General features: G+C 56.1%; 1 protein-coding gene across 1 annotated transcript; it reads left to right on the top strand.

The window, feature by feature from the left end:
- The first annotated feature begins 2,488 nt into the window (after window positions 1–2,488).
- LOC115491353 (keratin, type II cytoskeletal 80) lies at window positions 2,489–20,264 on the top strand. The gene is made up of 9 exons (XM_030259217.4): window positions 2,489–3,127; window positions 6,082–6,296; window positions 12,245–12,305; window positions 14,203–14,298; window positions 16,276–16,440; window positions 16,768–16,893; window positions 18,265–18,485; window positions 18,873–18,928; window positions 19,002–20,264. The coding sequence occupies exons 1-9, from the start codon at window positions 2,696–2,698 to the stop codon at window positions 19,160–19,162; spliced, it is 1,533 nt and encodes a 510-aa protein (XP_030115077.4). The 5' UTR covers window positions 2,489–2,695; the 3' UTR covers window positions 19,163–20,264.
- Window positions 20,265–21,090: the final 826 nt, after the last annotated feature.

Consider the following 21,090-nt stretch of genomic DNA (forward strand, 5'->3'; position numbering starts at 1 on the left):
CGGGGCTGGGAGGCAGCAGGGGCAGCAACGAGGGGGGCAGATGCTAAGCTAGGGACAGGTCCTCCCTTCTCCAGGAGGGAGAAGCCAAAGGATCCTTCCCTACAAACACCAAAAAATCCCAGGAGCAGCACCACGGGCACTGAAACCAGGGTCCCCCAGAGTTCCTCCCCTCCACAGAACTCCCCTGGGCCCTCTGCTCACCAGGTGGGCCAACAGGAGCTTCAGCCCTGAAAGGAGAAGCTGAATCCTCTTCCAACACATCCCGTGTGTCCTGCAAGTCAAACCCATCCTGCTGGAAGGACACAGCACTTGGAAAACCCTCATCCATCTCAAAGCAGAGTGGCTGCAGTGTCCCAGTGAAAAATAGGGTTCCACACTGCTTGTCCCAAGAATTAAAGGCGGTTTTCACCCTGAACCATCATCCTTCTGCACCTTTCTGAGGCAGAGGGATTTTTGGGCCCAACTCCAGCATCTAATCATGGAATTATGGAATGGTTAGGGTAGGAAGGGACCTCAAAACTCATCCCATTCTACTAGTTTGTGTTGCTCCAAGCCCTATCATTGGACACTTCCAGGGATGGGGAAGATGTGGGACACAAGACACAATGCTGTGCAGGAACTGGGAATCAAAAGGCTTCAAGATCCATTTGGATCCCATCACCTGGAGAGGCTTCCTGGCCCACTGTGCACTGGGAGATGCTCTTTAAGCCAAACTCGTTGTTCCCATGGGCTAGACCTAGGTTTGGAAACTTCATTTCATGGAAGAAAAAGGATGAGGGAAAGAATTGATCCTTGGAGAAGAAAGGAGCAGGGATTGATGCTCAGACAGGTGGGATGACCTGGGATCATGGAAGATCCCACCAGGATCAGAGCAGACACTGCTCCCAGCCCCTATTGCACCAAAGTGCCCTCATTCCACCTGCACCTGCTTCCCCCAGAGGGACTGAGCTTTCCCAGGGCTGTCCCAGTGCCCTCAGCCCCACCAGCAGCCCCAGGGCCAAGGGTGACTCCTGACCTGGTGCCTGTTGGGATCCCGTCCCTGCCTGCAGAGCCATCAGAAAAGCCCACCAGGAAAGGAAAATGTCACCCACAGAGCAGGAGCCACGAGCTGTGGCTGCTCCCAGACAGTAATTTGGGCGTAATCATTAAAATAAACCATCGGGATTGCCGTGAGAAGTCCTGCCAAGGACCCACTGAGTGAGTGACCGGCTGTTCAAATGCATTTTTCCTGGAAAGGATGTTTTGGGAAGGTGGACAGGGGGAAAACCCCCATTTCTGGCAATATATTTCTGGCAATATATTGCAATTCCACCTGAAGGAAAGGTCAAACCCACTGGAACAGGTCCCCTTCCCTGGGAAGTCCTTCCCAAACCGCAGCTGCTCCTCAGCAGACATTTCTTGTCAGAGCACAGATCCAGCCTCACCTTCCCTCACCTCCCTTGGAAGGGAAGCTCCAGTGTGGAGCAGAACCAGAGCAGCAAAGCAGCAGCTTTCCCACAAAATGGAAATTGGGATGGCCAGAGAAGACCATCCCCCTTCCCAAGGATGCCACAAATCAAGGCACAGACGGGAGTTCTTCTTTCCCAAGCTTCGCAGGAGAAACGGAGGCAAAGCAGAAACCACGTCCAGGGTGAGTTTGTACCAAACAGGGATTTAAGGGTGGGACACCAGAATTCGTTGAAATTCAGAGGGGTTTTGTATCTCCAGCTTTCATAGGGCTTTTGGGGAATGGGAATGGGGCTGTCAAAGATGGATTTGGGCACCTGAGATCCACCTCGGGTGCAGAGGTTTTGAGGGTCTCTGGTGCTGCCAGAGCAGATGAATTAATAACCTCAGCACTCTTGGACCCCACTCCCGGGGGTGTCAAAACCAGGTTTATGTTCCCTAAACCAGATCTATCTTCCCAAAAGCCAGACCTACCATTTCTAAAAACAGATTTATCCTCCCTGAACCCAGACCCATTATCCATAAACTAGACCTAACATTGCTAAAACCAGACCTATCCTCTCTAAAGCACCCGAGCACCAGTCCCATCCATGCTGTGCCCATGTGGTGACACAGTAGGAGCAGCTCCAGCCATACCAAGCTTTGGATGCATTTCCCAACTCCTTCTTTAGTCAATTCAGACTCTTTATGGTTTTAGACCCTCCTGTATTAAAAAAAAAAAAAAAAAAAAAATTTGGGCTGGAAAGCAGCCAGGGGCTGATGCTGGCTCCGTGTGCCAAGTCCTCATGCAGAGCTGTGCCTGGAGCAGTCCTTCCCAAGCCTAGCACCTCCAATTCCTTTCCTCACCTTTTAAGGATGAATGAGGCAGCTGCTGGCAGCCGGAATTACCTGGGAGGGTTTGTTTTTGCTGCAAGGGCCTGAGTCCTCCTCACACAAACAAGCTCCTGAAGAAAGGAGGGAACAGACAGAGGAGGGAATAAGAAGGAAAAAAAAAAAAAAAAAACCATAGGGAAAAAAAAAAAAGCGCCAACAGGTTGATCTGGATTTCCATCAAGGGTTCCACCCTCCTCCGTTTAATGAACATCGCAGAACAGGTGCTTGGAATTCATTACCAGCCCACAAGAGCAGGAGACGGAATCGCCCCGGCCCGGCTGCGCTGCTGCTCCTCTCTCGGAGGCAGCAGAGCCACAAACCTTCACCCTTCTCTCCCTCCTGGGCGCCTCTCCCTCCCCCGGAGCCCAGCCCGGGCATGACCAACCCCAGCTCTGCCTTCTCCAGCGGCTCCCTGAGCTCCGGGGAGGCGGCGGCGAGGATGAGCCCCGACGGCGGGGCCAGCGATGGGCACGGCTCGGTGGGCAGCGATGGGCACGGCTCGGTGGGCAGCGATGGGCACGGCTCGGTGGGCAGCGATGGGCACGGCTCGGTGGGCAGCCACGGGCACGGTTCCCCGGGCAGCCACGGGCACGGTTCCCCGGGCAGCCACGGGCACGGTTCCCCGGGCAGCCACGGGCACGGTTCCCCGGGCATCCTGCGGGGCTCGCCCCGCTCGCCGCTCCCCGGGCAGGGCAAGCTGCCGCCCGCCGTGCGCTTGGACATCGACACCGAGTTCCAGGCTGTGCGGCAGCAGGAGAAGGAGGACATCAAAGTGCTCAACAACCAGTTCGTGACCCTGATCGAGAAGGTAGGGACAGCACCTGGCTGGGGTGGGGAGGGGCTCTGGGGGACCGCCGGGTCTGCTGGCACATCCGGCTAATTAGTTGGTTACCCAATTAGTTATTCCCTCTGAGCTCCCTGTGTGAGGAGGGTTAGGTAGCATCCCTGGGGGCTGTGCCTGTCACCCTAGGCAGCTCCTGGGGGACCCCCAGAGCAGCCTCGGCAGAGTTGTGGAGGCACCATGGACCCCGGAGTGGCCGAACAACCAGGGGCAGTGACGCCAGTTTTGGCAGCAGCTCCAATTCTGACTGCTAAAGAGAGCTGGAAACTCATCCCTAGAAACCCATCCCCACCTCCACCTGGGACCCCCCAGCCACTGCCTCCAAGCTTCTGAGGAGAGGGGCCAAGAAAGCGTTGCTTTCATCTCTGCGGAGCCAGGAGAAGCAGAAGTTTCTCCAAGGAAAACAACTCCCAGAGCAGGCAGGTTCCTGCAGAGCCCTGCTCCGTAAACAGATGTAATCTCCGGGATTGCTTCATGCAGCTCTCCCTGCCAGCCTCCAGCAGCCTGGGATTGATTCATTTCAACTCTCCAAGGACCAGGATTCACACTGGGAAGGAGAAGGCCGTGGGAACATCTCCAGTGGATCTCTCCAAGGGGAACGGTTGTGACCAGTCACACCTGGCAGCGCCAACAGGGCCCAGACTTGGCTCTCATGGATGGGCACAGCCTCCTCCTGTGAGCCTTTCCAAGATTGTGGCATGGGGAATTTAGAGAACACTTGGTGTGGGAAACACCCACACAGCAGAGGCTGGAATTTGGACTGTCTAGGCAGAGAGGTTGGGGTTTGCTGGGCCCTCAGACCAGGGATGGGAGTAGGGGAAAGGGACAAAACCCCATGTGCCAGAGCCAGGCCTGTTCCCTGACACCGTGGAGGGAAGAACTGAGAGTTCCAGGTTTCCCAGCAACCTCCTGATCCGTGTGGATCCTGGGCCAGGGGTTCAGGGGCACAAACACCCCCTGGCCAAGGTCTCTGACTGAAGCTCCTGAGCTCCTTTGAAGGCTTCAAGAGCTGCATCAAGTGGCAACTTCAGGCACCTGCCCCAGGCCCTCATTCCAGAGGAAGGGAACGAGACTTCCTTGTCAGAGAGAACCTGGCTTTATAATCAGGGATTCAGATGTTCTCAATCCCCAGCAGGTGATTCCAGGGATAATTGACCACACAGCTGCAGGAGTCTGGTGCTGGTGGTTTTCCGGCTGTTACAGATCTGCTGGTTTTTATTTTCCAGACAGATATAAACGAAGACAGGGAAAAGCCAAGCCCTGGAGGCCCTGTTTGAAGCCCTGCCATCATCCCAAGCAGCCCAGACAGGAGGGTCTGCAAAGACCAAACTTTGGCCACTTGTGTGTTCAGGCATGAAAATCCCGGGAATGAGGACAAATCTGGGTGATCCCTCTGCAAAGCTCCCGCTGAAAGGCTCTGCAAGGGGGATTTCCACTGAGGGGGACATTGCAGGAGTCACAGAATCGTGGAGTGCTTTGGGTCAGGAGGGACCTTTAAGATCATCCAGTCCCAAACAGATGTTGGAAGCCAAGATGGAACCGGCTGAGTCCGTGGATGGTTTGCGAGCAGGAATTGAGGGATAAAAGGAGCAGCTGAGGATTAGGAAGAGGAAGGAGGTTAGGAATTAATTAAAGATTGACATGGAACAACAGCCAGCACAATCCATTCTCATCCCAGGAGGGAAGGATGAGGTCTCTTAAGAGTGAGACCTGGAACATCCCAACACTCCCATCCCTTCTGCTGGGAACTCCCAGGCACTGGAATGGTTCTGCTTTGCTTGGCTGCTCTTTCTGTCCTGAAAAGAAGGATTTGGAGAAAGATGGTGCCACATCTGGGTCAGCAGCTGGAATTCTGCCTCTTCTTTGGACCCCAGGCCAAGCCTGGAGGTCTGATGGCTCCTGCCCCCAGTGCTCCGGGCATGGCATCGGCCCTGAGTCATCCCGGAATGCAACACGGGAAACTTGGAGGCAACTCTGGCATCTCCAGCCAAAACGTGACTGGGGTTGCTCCCAGAGGTAGCAATTAGCCAATTAATTGGAGTTGGCCAAGAGCTTTGAAGATAAGAACTGTTAAACTTGGAGTGTCACTGGTGAGATTGGGAATATTGGGAAAGAGGAGCAGGTTCCTCAAAGGCAGGTGATGGAAGGGCAGCGTTGTCCTCTCAGTGCCAGCACAGGGAGCTCACCTGGAGTCTGTAATTACCTGGGGTGTTCTCCAGAGCTTTGTCTGAGCTGCTCTGCAAAAAGCCTGATTCATTCCCTGAACCTCTCCATGCTGTAATTCCTCGCAGCCCAGCAGGTTCCCTCTCTTTGTGCTCTCTGGGGTAGGAAATCTGCCCTTCCCTGACCCTGGACATCCCTGTGTGACCTGGGGTGGATCTGCAGCCTTGGCTTTATCGTGATGGCCTCAACACCTGGATCTGGTGATGCTGGAGGTGTTTCCAATAGTCCACAGGCACACACAGAAGGGACAGAACTGACCATTCCTGTTGTCAGTGACTCCTCTATCCCAGTGTTGCTGTGTTTAGCCCAGTGTGAACATGGTTATTTTGATATCACTGGTTATTTTGATGTCATATGTTTATTCCAATGTCACTGTGTCTGTTTTGATGTCACCGTGTTCTATTGAGGAATTAATTGGTGGGTAATGTATAAAACCCCTAAAAGTCCCCTAAAAGAGGGAGGTGTCCCTGCCTATGCCAGGGGATGGAGCTGGGTGATCTTTAAGGTCCCTTCCAACCCAAACCATTCATGATTCCATAACCCTCCATCCTCAGGCCTAATTTTGAAGGGATTCCTCATTCTTCCCTGGAAATCTGCTGATTCTGGCAGGTCCTCTGAAGGTCTCCAAAATCTCCAGCCCTGCCACGCTTCGATTGTGGCCCTCAGTGTCACTGACCCCTCTGAAACCTCTCCCATAGGTCCAGAGCTTGGAGCAGCAGAACAAGATCCTGACAACCAGGTGGAACTTCCTGAAGGACCAGGACAATTCCCACTCTGATTCGGACATCAAGGCCATCTATGAGCAATATGTGAGCAAAATGAACCAGGAGATGAAGGCGCTCAACTACGAGCAGGAAAACCTGGAGTCGGAGCTGACGAAGGTGCTGAGCACCATGGACACCTTCCGGAGCAAGTAGGTGCCCATGTCCATGTCTATCCACATCCAGGGGGATTCAGCTGGGCACAGGGAACAGCGTGGCATTGATTTAGCTCAGCTAGCCTGAGATGCCCAGGAAAATATTCCTAGTTTGGTGTAGGAAGTAGGGAATTTAGGATCACAACGTCTTGCTGGTTAATGAGAGGTGAAAGGAAAGGTGGAATAATGCAATTCCAAGGAGAGCAGGGTCTGAGAGGAGCCTCTGCCAGGGAACAACTCAGGGAATGGCATTGTTGGAGTGACAGCCATGAAAACAGGGAATGTTTATTCTCCACAAAATTAGCACAAGCCGGAACTTTGTCCCCAAAGTGATTTCTGGACCAGGCTGCTCAGTACAAAAAACAACGCTCCTGGCTACATGGGCAGGGCCAGGAGTTGGATTTGATGATCCCTGTGGGTGTCTTCCAGCTCAGGATATTCATCATCACACAATGGGTTAGGAGTGACCTTTAGAATCATCCAGTGCCACCCTTGCCATGGGCAGAGACACCTTCCACTCAAAGCCCTTCCAACCTTGGACACTTCCAGGGATCCAGGGAAATCCATTCCAGGCCCTCCCCACCCCCACAGGGAGGAATTCCTTCATAAAGAAGGAATATTCTATTCCATGACCGTGGGATCTCTTCCTTTCCCCCTTCACCCGAAGCATTTCTGCCAAACTCTGCTTTGACCAATTGTGTCCCAAATGGTCCTGACCAAGAACAGGGAGGCAGCCAAAGGTCGGGGGAGGTGCAGCTGCCTCTTATCTCTGGGGAGCTCCTCTTATCTCTGGAGATGTGCAGATAAGGGAGAGCAGCTGGGTCACGGGGGAGCAGACAATGCCTCCCTCATTATGGTGCTCATTTGCATCCCACAGGAGAATCCCAAATGAGCTCCTTTCTCTCCCACTGATCTCAGCACCTTCCTGGAGCTCTGCAGGCTCCCCTGGGGAGAGACTGTCCAACCCAAAGTGGTGCCAAGGGACTCAGGAGGAGCAAAAATCCCTGTTGGGATCCAAACCCACTCCTGAGGAGAGGCACAAACCATCCGTGCCCCCTCCAGGGAGTTCTATCCAAGGATTCTCCAGCTCCTTAAGCCCTCCTCGAGGTGGCTGCAAATTAGGGAAGGGCTGGCAGCTCCTTCTAACCGAGACCCAGCAGTGAAATGCCCTAATCAGCACACAGCGGGTTGGAATCATGGAATCAATTCAGCTTGGAAAAGCCCTTGGAGATCATCAGATCCATCCATCAACCCCCTACCACTGTGGTCACTGCTGACCCCAAGTCCCCAGGTGCCACATCCACACAGTTTTGGACACTTCCAGGGGTGGGGAGTCCCTGGGCAGCCTGTGCCAGGGCTGGACAACTGTTTCCATGGAAATTTTTCCAAATATCCAACATAAACCTCCTCTGATGGAACTTGAGGCTTTTTTTCCCCTTGTCCCCTGAGAGTGGATACTGAATCCCACCTGGCTGTCCCCTCCTGTCGGGAGTTGTGCAGAGCCACAAGGGCCCCCTGAGCCTCCTCTTCTCCAGACTGAGCCCTCCAGGTCCCTCAGGAGTTCTCCAGACCCTCCCCTGGTGCTCCAGCCCTTCCCCAGCTCTATTCCCACCTCAGGGTCTTGTGAGGAACCCCAAGCCCAGCATTCCAGGGGCCTGAGCAGTGCCAAGGATAAGGAATGTTGTGAGGAATTTGACAGGAATAAGAACCAGGAGTTTGATTCTTCACCTTACACTGAAATCATCTTCCTGGGAGTCCTTCAAATGACACCCAGGTGCCCAAAAAGTCCTGAACTCCTCATGGGAGGTGCCTGCCTGCTGTTTATTTGGATAATGCAAAGGTTAGGCCCTGCCATCCCTCTCTGGAGCACCTGGCCCTCCCTGCGCTCCCCCGAGGAACAGAATCCCAGACTGGTTTGGGTGGGAGAGGACCCTGCCACGGGAAGGGACACCTTCCACCCTCCCAGGGTGTCCCCAGCCCTTGGACACTTCCAGAGGTGGGGCAGGAATTGCCAGCTCTGACACTCCAGGGCTGTCCAGCTGACCTTAGGGGCGAAGGTGCTGCCCAAGGGTTCTCCCCACTGGATTTCTTGTGATTTTCCAGTGACTTGGACAAGGGGATGGGACACAATTGGGATGCTTCATCCCTCAAAACTGATTCACAGGGAGAGAATTCCCAGGCCCCATCCAGCCCTGGCCCAGCCCAGGGACATTTCTGGAGCAAATCTCTGTACAAACCAGGCAAGTCCAGGAGGTTTCTTTTCCCCAGGGAATTCTGGGGGAGGGAAAATGAACAACCAGTTGGATTTCCCACTGGAGTGGTGCCCTCAGCCAGGCTGTGGCATTCTGGATGGAAACCCCCATGGGCATGGCAACACCCCAAGTCCTCCAGGATGGGGAGTGTGCCTGGGGGAGTCAGGGACAGCTTCCCAAACCCACCGGGATGGGACTCACTGGGACACTCCCCCCTTCTCCTCAGATGATTCTGCCATGGAGCAGCAATTCCAAAGGGACGATGGAGAGGGACAGGCACCTCCAGGAGGGAGCACAGCCTCCCTCAGACCTGGTTCCCTGCATGTTGCTCCATGGAAGGAGCCCGGGGCGAGCAGACGCTGTCTCAGGTGTGCTGAGTGCAGGAAGGGCTGGATGGGCCCTCCCGCGGTGCCCCGGGATTATCTCCCGGGAGATAAACGCTGGGATGTGCCTCTGGAATGCTCCAGCTCCAGCCCGGGCTGAGTCACAGCCTGGGAGCGGGGCAGGAGCGCGTTGGGCCAGCTGGGCCAGCTCTGGAGCTCTGGAGATCTGCCCTGCCAGCGCCCAGGGCGGGGGAGACTGGGATGGACTGGGGCAGACTGGGGACAGACTGGGGATAGACTGGGGGCAGACTGGGATAGACTGGGGCACACTGGGACAGACTGGGATAGACTGGGGCAGACTGGGGCACACTGGGACAGACTGGGACAGACGACTGGGGCAGACTGGGATAGACTGGGACACACTGGGGTCATACTGAGACAGACTGGGGCAGACTGTGACAGACGACTGGGGACAGACTGGGACACACTGGGACAGACTGGGATAGACTGGGCAGACTGGGACAGACTGAGATAGACTGGGGCACACTGGGATAGACTGGGATAGACTGGGGACAAACTGGGATAGACTGGGGTCACACTGGGGTCATACTGAGACAGACTGGGACAGACTGGGACAGACTGGGGATAGACTGGGACAGACTGGGACAGACTGGGGCACACTGGGATAGACTGGGGCAGACTGGGGCAGACTGGGGTCATACTGAGGCAGACTGGGGACAGACTGGGACAGACTGGGGCAGACTGGGGTCACACTGGGGCAGACCGGGATAGACTGGGCACACTGGGACAGACTGGGATGGACTGGGGCAGACTGGGATGGACTGGGGCAGACTGGGATGGACTGGGGCAGACTGGGGCAAACTGGGATAGACTGGGGCAGACTGGGGACAGACTGGGATAGACTGGGGACAGACTGGGATAGACTGGGATAGACTGGGGTCACACTGGGGCACACTGGGGTCACACTGAGGCAGACTGGGGTCATACTGAGACAGACTGGGGCAGACTGTGACAGACGACTGGGGACAGACTGGGGCAGACTGGGGCACACTGGGGCACACTGGGACAGACTGGGGCAGACTGGGATAGACTGGGATAGACTGGGACACACTGGGGCACACTGGGACAGACTGGGGACAGACTGGGATAGACTGGGGACACACTGGGGACACACTGGGGCACACTGGGACACACTGGGACAGACTGGGACAGACTGGGACAGACTGGGATAGACTGGAGCAGACTGGGGCACACTGGGACACACTGGGGGCACACTGGGCCTGAGCTGAGTGCAAGGAGGAGGAGGAAGGGGGGCCACAGACAGGCACTGAGCGTGGTCCCTCCCGGTGCAGCAGGGCTGACAGCATTGCAGCAGGGTGACAGCAGCAGGGTGACAGCAGCAGGGCTGACAGCAGCAGGGTGACAGCAGCAGGGCTGACAGCATTCCAGCTGGGCTGACATTCCAGGTGAGCAGTGCAGACCACACAGGTAAATCCCATCAGCCGCTGCTGTGGAAAAGCAGGGAAGGAGAGGGCGAGTTCAGCACTGAGGGGGACTCAGGAGGAACCCCAGGAGTGTCCAAAGCTGTGACTGTCACACACCCCCTGCCCTCATGGTCCCCTCGGGGAGGGAGCTGCAGCTCCAGGGAGCTGCTTTGGATATTTCCAAGTCAGCTCCTGAGCACAGCTTCCCTCATTTCCCAACATCTGCTCCCCTTCACCAGGCACAGCCCCCCATTTCCACACTTTGTACTCCCCAAAACCTTCTGGGCTCCCGGGAACCTTGTGACTGGATGCACCGGACCCCACCAGCAGCACACGGCTGCATTCCTGATGTTCCTGTCCTCAGTCTGTTGGGAGATCCCATTTCACCTCGTTCCCAAAGCTCTCAGCTTCCCTTAGGGCCCTTTGGTGACGTGTCCAAGGAGTTCAGTCTGGAAATGGGGTCACTTTGGGGCCCCTTCCACCAGGAAAGACCCTGAGGGGCTGGAGAGTGACCAGGGATGGGAATGGAGCTGGGGAAGGGCTGGAGCACCAGGGGAGGGTCTGGAGAACTCCTGAGGGAGCTGGGAAGGGGCTCATCCTGGAGAAAAGAGGCTCAGGGGGGACCTTGTGGCTCTGCACAGCTCCTGACAGGAGGGGACAGCTGGGGGGTGTTGGGCTCTACTCCAGGGAACAACAGGAATGAGCTCAAGGTCTGCCAGGGGAGGTTTAGCTGAATATTGGGGAAAATTCCTCACTGGAATTGTGTCCAGGCACTGGCACAGCTGCTCAGGGCAGGGCTGGAGCCACCAAAGCTGTGTGGCTGTGGCACCTGGGGACATGGTCAGGGGTGGCCCTGGCAGTGCTAGGGGAATGGTTGGGCTCGATGCTCTCCAAGGGTTTTCCAACCTTAATGATTCCCTGATTCTGTGGAATGTCATGTGCCCCTTAGGCTAAGAGGAGCCTGAGGTTTGAGGGAAGAGCAGGGGAGCCAGGACCTCCCCGAGAGCTCAGCCTGCTCTGATCCATCACTCCCACCGCTCCCACACGTGTCCAGCTGCTGCGGGAGGTTTCCCATGGGAAAGGAGGAGGTTTCCCATGGGAAAGGAGCCCCTTCCCATCCCATCGTTCTACTCTGACCAAGCACTGCCAGGCCCAAAAGGGACCCTGTGGCTTTTGGGATCCCAAATCCCTGTCCCAGGAGCCAACAAGGGTTGGAATATTCCCCAATTCCTGCTCCTTTTGCCCCTGGACTGAGGCTTTGCTCCCCGGCCCTGCCCTATCCCACCGGGATTTAAACACCTGCAGGGCTCGTTCTTCACAGGGACACTCAGGACTCCACCCCATCCTGCTTTGGTTTCCTTCCACTCCATGGGCAGTTTTCCATGAATTCCTTTGCCTGTGTGCCTTCACAAATCACCTGGGCTGAGTTATGACACCAGTCCAGAATTCTCAGAATTTTCACAAGCCCAAGTTTTCTCCCTTGGGAAGACTCCGACCCTGGAAGTGAAACTTCGAGGAAATGTGAGCAGAATGGAAAAGGTTTGGGGTGAAATTGAGGAGTTTGGGCAGAGCCCGATGCCCTCCCCCATCCCCTGTCTCTTTGTGAAGAACCTGAGGCTCCCCAGCCCCCAGATGAAATCCCAGTTAAAGCTCCCTTCTCTCTGCTCTGGAATTCTGCATCCCAAAAGTGCTCCTGGTGTTCCAGGGCAGCTGGAATGTGGCAGCTTCTTCTCACTCCTGCCCATGATGCCTCAAGGAGGGGGGACAAGCAGGAAAAGCAGAAAGTTTGGATACTTTGGGGGTCTCAAGACAACTCTGAGTGTCCCTGAGTTGCCCTGGGACATGAGTTGCTTTGGGCTCTGCAGGTACGAGGATGAAATTCGCCTCTGCAGCGGGATGGAATTCACCTTCATGGAGCTCAAAAAGGTCAGCAGGAAGGGAAGTTTCCCACTGGATGGGCTCTACCCAGCCCTGCACAGTCAGGGAAGGGCCTGGAGGTGATCCAGGCTCAGCTGGTTTGGGATAACAAGGTCTGGAGGAGGACAGGGAGGGGATGAGTCCCAGTTCCACAGGAGGGCGAGTCTGGAGTGGCTCCTGAAAATCCCCCGGCAGCACCTGGGGATCAGAGCATCCCCAACCCTGCACGCTGGGAATTCCTGGTCAGACTGTCCCCATCCCTGCACCCTGTGATTTCCTGGTCAGACTGTCCCCATCCCTGCACCCTGGGAGTTCCTGGTCAGACTGTCCCCATTTCTGCACCCTGGGAATTCCTGGTCAGACTGTCCCCATCCCTGCACCCTGGGAATTATTTCCTGGTCAGACTGTCCCCATCCCTGCACCCTGTGATTCCCTGGTCAGACTGTCCCCATCCCTGCACCCTGGGAATTCCTGCTCAGACTGTCCCCATCCCTGCACCCTGGGATTTCCTGGTCAGACTGTCCCCATCCCTGCACCCTGGGAATTCCTGGTCAGACTGTCCCCATCCCTGCACCCTGGGAATTCCTGGTCAGAGCATCCCCATCCCTGCACCCTGGGATTTCCTGGTCAGACTGTCCCCATCCCTGCACCCTGGGAATTATTTCCTGGTCAGACTGTCCCCATCCCTGCACCCTGGGAATTCCTGGTCAGACTGTCCCCATCCCTGCACCCTGGGAATTCCTGCTCAGACTGTCCCCATCCCTGCACCCTGGGAATTCCTGGTCAGACTGTCCCCATCCCTGCACCCTGGGAATTCCTGGTCAGACTGTCCCCATCCCTGCACCCTGGGAATTCCTGGTCAGACTGTCCCCATCCCTGCACCCTGGGATTCCCTGGTCAGACTGTCCCCATCCCTGCACCCTGGGAATTCCTGGTCAGACTGTCCCCATCCCTGCACCCTGGGAATTCCTGGTCAGACTGTCCCCATCCCTGCACCCTGGGAATTATTTCCTGGTCAGACTGTCCCCATCCCTGCACCCTGTGATTCCCTGGTCAGACTGTCCCCATCCCTGCACCCTGGGAATTATTTCCTGCTCAGACTGTCCCCATCCCTGCACCCTGGGAATGATTTCCTGGTCAGACTGTCCCCATCCCTGCACCCTGGGATTTCCTGGTCAGACTGTCCCCATCCCTGCACCCTGGGATTTCCCTGGCCTGAGGGGTTCCAAACCCTTCCCCAGCTGCCTCCTCCTCCCTGTATTCCCTCGGATGCCATTAAGGTTGGGAAAGGCTGGAACTGATAAAGGATTTGCTTTGTTCCCTGCAGAGGGGCCACGCCCTTGGCAAACCCCAGGTAGAGCTCCCACTCCGGCAGGAGCCAGTGGGAATCAGCTGGAATTGGGATTTTATATCAAAACCCCCAATCTGGGAGTAGGATAAGGGTGTTGGAGAGAGGGAATGTTCCCCACAAGTACCCATCCTGGCTAATTCCATGTTTTCCCTGGCACACTCCTCAGGAAAGGCATTCCTGGACACTTCCATGGACGGCTCCCAAGTTTTCAATAAATGGGAAACAAAAGCTGGGAGGGGAATGGCCCAGCCCTGCCTGGCCCAACAGATCCTTCCACCAACAAGTCCCACAAAACAAAGGGAAAAGGTTCTCAAAGGAGCCTCCCCAGCTGCAGAGCAGTTCCAAACATCCCTGTTAATAAATCCCAGAATGGGTTGGGTGGGAAGGAGCTTATCCCATTCCAGCCCTCCATGGGCAGACACCTTCCCTGTCCAGGGTGCTCCAAGCCCTGTCCAATGTGTCCTGCCAGGGATGGAGCCCGCAGGGCACTCCTGGGGATGGGGAGCAGTGGGAATGATGAATCCTGGACTGATGAATCCCTTTCCATCCCTGCAGGATCTGGATGTGAGCACCTTGCACCGCACGGAGCTGGAGGTGAAGCTCAAAGGGCTCCAGGAGCTGCTGGAGCTGAAGAAAACCATCTACGAGCAGGTGGGAACGCAGCTGGAGAGGGCTGGGATGCATTTTGGGGACAGATCCTGGATTTCCACCCGCCTGGGAGCTTGGCCAGGGTGTCACAGCCATTCCATTGCTCAGGACCTGAGGTGCTGATCCCAAAAGCAGTTTGGGATGGGGCCAGACCATTCCTTTTGCCCCAGAGCCTCTGCGGGGGCCTGGGGTCCCCCCAGAACAGCTGAGAATTCCAACCTCATCCCAAACTGGCTGTTGGGTCCTGCCCTCAGGGATGGGGTTTGCCCCAGACCTTGGCCCAAGTGAGCCAAGTGTTCAGAATCCAGGAAGAACCCAAAAACCAGGACACCTGGAGAACCTGGATGCTCTGAAACCCAGGCCAGCCTCCTCCTTCCCCAGGAAAACGAGGGATCCCCAGTCAGGATTGCAGCCAGGGGGGAAGGGCCTCCAGCAGAACACTGATTCAGGCCTGGAAAATGTCACCCAGCAGGATCAGCATTTCAGGAACACTCAGGATTTATCTAAACTCCAGCAATCCAAACAATTACTATGCCTGTGGGAGGAATATGAACATTCTGTGTGGGAAACTGAGGCATGGAGAGGCTGGAGCTGCCTCCCAGCACAACTGCCTGATCTGCTCTAAAATGAGATTATTCCTCATGCAAGGCAATTTGAGCCCAGTTTTTATGGAAATCAGGCCCTGCTCCAGGATCTCCACCTGATTTCTCATGGGTTCCACAAAAAGCTGTGGTTTTTAACCCCCAATTAATACAAAAATCTCATCCCCAGCCTCTCCTGTCTCACCTTCTCTGTGGATTTGATGGCATCAGGTACAGACACTTTCCCAGGGGGAGGGAAAACGAGGTAAAATTTGCTTGTTGGGATGGATCAGGAGAAAATGATTAATTAATTCTCATTAATAAATAAGTAGTTTGAGGGTTTCATTCACTAAATGATCTGATATTCCAAATAAACACAAATTTTCTTACCTGCTCCGAATTTAACAAAGAAATGGATTAAACAGCAGTGGGATAAAAGCTCCTGGTTCCCTGAGGAGCCCGAAATCAGGCTCTGGTACCACAAAGAGCAGCCCCAGCCTTGCTGGATCGCACAGCAGAGCTTGGAAAGGGCATTTTCCATCCCCACAGGCTGTGGAGCGATCCACACAGCCTTTGTTTTCCCAAAACTCTCACATTCAGCATGGATACCAATGGATATTGGTCCATGATCATTAGTTCCAGCTCTGCTCCTGGGGAGTGACCGACTGGACAAGAGGAAATGCCAGGGAAGGTTTATGTTGGATATTAGGGACAATTCCTTCCTGGAAAGGGTTGTCCAGCCCTGGCACAGCTGCCCAGGGCAGGGATGAAGTCCACGTTCCTGGAAATGCCCAAGGAATGTGTGGATGTGGCACTTGGGGACACAGTCAGGGGTGGCTTTGGCACTGCTGAGGAACAGTTGGGATCTGGTGATCCTACAGGTCTTTTCCAGCCTTAAGGATCCCAGGATTCTCCCTGATCCTGGACTAGTCCAAAGGCACGGTTTCATCAGAATCTTACCAGGTTCTATCCGAAGATCCCAAACCCCAACTTAACCTGAGTCTGGATTTTATGGAGCAAATAATACCAGATCCCCAACTCCAGAGAGTGAAAACTTGGGAATTGTCCCTCTCTCCACATGGAAGCTGTTCTGCCAAGCACAGCCCACCTGGAGCTCTCTCTGACTACTGGGAATCTGGGATACGACCAGATCCTGGGAAGAAGTTCTTCGCTGTGAGGGTGGGGAGGCCCTGGAATAGATTTCCCGGAGCAGCTGTGGCTGCTCCATCCCTGGCAGTGCCCAAGGCCGGGCTGGACAGGGTTGGAGCAGCCTGGGACAGCGGGAGGTGTCCCTGCCATGGCAGGGGTGGGACAGGATGGGCTTTGAGCACCTTCCCACCCCAGTTGTGCCATGAACATCCAGCTCTGTGTTCTTTCCTGCTGTCCCGTGGCTCTGCAGGAACTGGAGGAGCTGCTGACGGAAATCAAGGACATTTCCGTGGTGCTGGGAATCGACAGCTGCTCCCGGCCGGACCTGGGCAGGATCGTGGAGGACGTCAGGGCCCAGTATGAGGCTCTGGCCCTGCGGAGCTGGGAAGAGGCCGAGGCCCTCACCCGGAGGAAGGTACCAGGTCCCTGCTCTGTGCTGGGAGAGGCAGGGAAAGGACAGGAGGGATTGGCCTGGATGGGAGGGATGGGCTGGCCCTGGGAATGGAGGGAGGGACAAGGCACTATCCATGATCAGCTCTGGATGGTAAATCCAGGGTTTTGTTACTCCGGGCTTTCCACACTGGAGGAACCCAGTGGAGATGGAAAATGTCCTTCCAGCTCTTCAAAGAGCAGGAATGTGACTGGTCCCAGGAGCCACAGCCAGAGAGGAGGGGAACGAGCCCCAGATCTGTCCCCAGGTAACCCAGGTGATGCCAGGGCACTCCTGTCCCTCTCTCCACAGCTCACCGACAGCAGCTCCCAGTCCGGCTCCTTCGGGGGGCACCTCCTCGACAGCCGGCGGGAAATCGCGGATCTGAACATCCGCATCCAGAAACTCCGCTCCTGCATCGTGTCCCAGAAGAGCCAGGTGGGTTCTGGGAGGGATATGGGACAGGTGTGTGCTGGGAGGGATATGGGACAGGTGTGTGCAGGGTGGGATAACAGGACAGGTGTGTGCAGGGAGGGATATCTGTGCTGGGTGGAATAACGGGACAGATGTGTGCAGGGTGGGATAACGGGACAGATGTGGGTGCTGGGTGGGATAACGGGATAGGTGGGACAGGTGTGTGCAGGGTGGGATATCTGTGCTGGGGTGGGATAACAGGACAGGTGTGTGCAGGGTGGGATAACAGGACAGGTGTGTTCTGGGTGGAATATCTGTGCAGGGTGGGATAACAGGACAGGTGTGTCCTGGGTGGGATAACAGGACAGGTGTGTGCTGGGAGGGATATGGGACAGGTGTGTGCTGGGAGGGATAACGGGACAGGTGTGTGCTGGGAGGGATAACAGGACAGGTGTGTGCTGGGTGGGATAACAGGACAGGTGTGTGCTGGGTGGAATATCTGTGCAGGGTGGGATAACAGGACAGGTGTGTGCAGGGTGGAATATCTGTGCTGGGGTGGGATAACGGGACAGGTGTGTGCAGGGTGGGATAATGGGACAGGTGTGTGCTGGGAGGGATATGGGACAGGTGTGTGCTGGGTGGGATAACAGGACAGGTGTGTGCTGGGTGGGATAACAGGACAGGTGTGTGCAGGGAGGGATATCGGGACAGGTGTGTGCAGGGAGGGATATGGGACAGGTGTGTGCTGGGAGGGATATGGGACAGGTGTGTGCTGGGTGGGATATCTGTGCTGGGGTGGGATATCAGGACAGGTGTGTGCTGGGTGGGATAACGGGACAGGTGTGTGCTGGGAGGGATAACAGGACAGGTGTGTGCTGGGTGGGATATGGGACAGGTGTGTGCAGGGTGGGATATCTGTGCTGGGTGGGATATGGGACAGGTGTGTGCTGGGAGGGATAACAGGACAGGTGTGTGCTGGGTGGGATATGGGACAGGTGTGTGCTGGGTGGGATAAGGGACGGGTGTGTTCTGGGAGGGATATGGGACAGGTGTGTTCTGGGAGGGATATGGGACAGGTGTGTGCTGGGTGGGATAACAGGACAGGTGTGTTCTGGGTGGGATAACAGGACAGGTGTGTGCAGGGTGGGATATGGGACAGGTGTGTTCTGGGGTGGGATATGGGACAGGTGTGTGCAGGGTGGGATAACAGGACAGGTGTGTGCTGGGTGGGATAATGGGACAGGTGTGTGCTGGGTGGGATAACAGGACAGGTGTGTGCAGGGTGGGATATCTGTGCTGGGGTGGGATAACAGGACAGGTGTGTGCAGGGTAGGATAACAGGACAGGTGTGGAATTCCCTCTCCCAAGCCCCCTCACTCCCTTTCCACACTCCAGTGCCTGTACCTGGAGGAGCACATCCGCGAGGCTGGCGAGCAGGGCGAGGGGACCCTCAGGGACGCCAAGGCCAAGGTGGCTGGGCTGGAGGAGGCCCTGCAGCGCAGCCGGGAGCACATGGCTCACCTGGTCCGGGAGTACCAGGAGCTCATGAACATCAAACTGGCCCTGGACGTGGAGATCCTCACCTACAGGAAGCTCGTGGAAGGGGAGGAGAACAGGTGGGCCAGGATTCCTCCACCTCAGGTGGGGAAGAGATGCACCAGCACACCTGGGGGGACAGAATCCCACCTCCTGCCTTGGGCAAGGACACCTCCCAAAGCCCAGCCTGCCCAAATCCCAAGCTCTGAGTCGGGTGCTGAAGGTTTGGTCAAAGAAGGAGCAAACCCTGGTGATTCCCAGCAATTCAATCCTGTTTCTTGCTCCCAAGTCTTCCTCAGACTCCCCAGGCTGAGGTTCCAGACCTTCTCCAGGTGCTTTGCCCAGGGGCTGTTGAAGCCCATCCTGGTCCTACCACTATCCCAACTCCCCCAGGCCAAATTCCAGCCCTTTCCACCCCTCTGGGAGAGCTTCAGCCACGTCCTCACGCTGTGTCCTTCCCTTCCCAGCATGGAGCAGCCCATTCCCACCGTCATCAGCGCTGTCCACTCCCGGCCAAAGCCTCGTAAGTGCTGTGATCCCTCCGATCCAGGAAACGGGGAAGGATGGAAGGGTTTTAACCTTTCCCCCTCTCCCAGTTTCTGCCAGCACCCTGCGGAACTCACGGCTGTTTGCCCAGGGCTCAGGGCACGTGGAGCCAAGCCGAGGTGGCCCTGGGAGAGCCCAGGACGTGCTGGGGACTGCAGCCACCAGGACCCAGCCCAAGTTCAGCTCCGGGGCCCCCGGGGAATGTTCCTAGGAGAACGGGATGAACACGGACCGAAAGCACCTGGGAAGCTCTTCCTCCTGAACTCCAGCCCACATCCAAGGGATGAAGGATGAGGGTCCTGTCCAGGCTGTCCCTTGTCTTTCCACCATCCCAGTTCACAGCTCCATTCCCAGTTACAGCTGGAACCACCCCAGGAATTTAGGGACTCTTCCATTCCCTGCACCTTCCTCTCTATGGCTCCCTTCCCAGGGGATTTGCAGTCACCCCCTGGAATGTGCCAAGCACGAGGGAAGTATCCCTACCCATTTTAGCAGCTGCCATCGGTCCCTTTACTGGTGTTGCCAAACCCTTTCCCTGCTCTGAGGGTGATTCCTGACAGGAAAGTACCATCCAGGTTTCCACACTGGGGGAGAGGGAGGAAAACAACCCCAGGGATGGATTTGTCACCCGGATTGACAGATCTGGTGACAACCTGGGGGCCCTTGGCCACCTCAGGGCATTTCCCTGCCTCTGAGGGGCCCCTCGTTCCTTCACCAAAGCTAAAATGTCTCAAACCCCTTGATTCCCATAATCCCTCCCTCTCTCCAAGCTCCACACAGCAGTTCCAGCTCCTAAAATCTGGGAATTGGTTCCTATTTAACTGCCCTGGGAACAGCCTGGTTTGGGTTGGGAGGGACCTCAAAGCCCATGGGCAGAGACACTTTCCACTGTCCCAGCTTGCTCCAAGCTCCATCCAGCCTTGGGCACTTCCAGGGATCCAGGAGCAGCCACAGCTGCTCTGGGAAATCCATCCCAGGGCCTCACCACCCTCATAGGGAAGAATTTCCTTCCTAAAATGGAATCCAAATCTTCCCTCTTTCAGCCTAAAGCTGGAAAACTCCCTTGCCTTTGTATTTATTGACCCCAGCTTGTACCTGACCTGGCTGCCCCCATTGGCCCATCCCAATCCCGATGCTCCAGAGCTCCTGGAGCCAGCCCTGGAAGTGCCTCACCCAGAATCCTGCAGTATTTTCCTTCCTGGCTCCAGCCACTGCCACTCAGCCCCCCGAATTCCCAGATTCTGGGTCCCCATTCCCACGTTCCTGTAGGATAGGAAGCTCTGGCTGTTACAATAAAGTTCTGTCACTCTGAACCCATCCTGTCCTTGGTTTTCTCTCAGCTCCCCGCCACAGGCACCTGGAGCAGCAGCTCCTTCCCAGCAGGACTCACCTGGGCGCTCTGGCTGAGCTCTGGCAGCCAGGCGAGGCTGGAATCACATTCCCGGGGTGGGATCCAAGGCCTTGGGGACCAATTTTGGGAATGAGAGGAACACACGCAGCACTGCTCAGCTTCCCCTTCCCAAACTCCTCCTGCCCCTCTCCAAAGCGGAATTCCTGCACACCTGGGCACCCCTTTCCCTGCCCCTTATTCCAGAGGTGTCCTTTTGGTGCTCCTTTATCCCCACAGGGACTTCCTTGGGAGATCCAAACCAGAGCACTGGAGGACCCAAATTTGGGGTCAGCTTTGCTGTTTGCTGCTCACCTGGGAGACACTGCCCTTCCAGGGTCAGCTTCCACTTCCCAAACTCCTCCTGGCCCTCTCCAGAGGGGAATTCCTGCACACCTGAGCCAGGTCCATCCTGGGCACCCACATTTTCCTGGGCCCTTCATTCCAGAGGTGCCCTTTCGGACCACAGATGCTTCTTGTTCCCCTGGGGGACTTCCCTGGGAGATCCAAAGCAGCCCAGGGCCCCCAAGGTGTCAGAGGACCCAAATTTGGGAGCAGCTCTCCAGGTCCAGGGCAGGAGATGGGAGCCAGAGGAGGGGAAGCACATTCCAGACCAGAAGAAAGAGTTAAATCCAGTTTCCCAGCCTGGCAGGATGGGGAAGGGGCAGCTCTGAGCAGTTTGCAATTGCTCCCAGTCGGGCAGGGTTAGTGCAGGGCTGCCTCTGGAGCCAGGAACCTGCAGAGCCCTTGGA

This window comes from Taeniopygia guttata, chromosome 29, assembly GCF_048771995.1.
Source record: "Taeniopygia guttata chromosome 29, bTaeGut7.mat, whole genome shotgun sequence".
In the NCBI taxonomy this organism is placed as follows: domain Eukaryota; kingdom Metazoa; phylum Chordata; class Aves; order Passeriformes; family Estrildidae; genus Taeniopygia; species Taeniopygia guttata.

Coding starts and splice junctions, on each gene's coding strand:
- LOC115491353 (XM_030259217.4), top strand. CDS start 2,696: ATGACCAACCCCAGCTCTGCCTTCTCCAGCGGCTCCCTGAGCTCCGGG. Junction 16,441..16,767: donor AGGCCCTCACCCGGAGGAAG/GTACCAGGTCCC, acceptor CTCTCTCCACAG/CTCACCGACAGCAGCTCCCA. Junction 16,894..18,264: donor TCGTGTCCCAGAAGAGCCAG/GTGGGTTCTGGG, acceptor TCCACACTCCAG/TGCCTGTACCTGGAGGAGCA.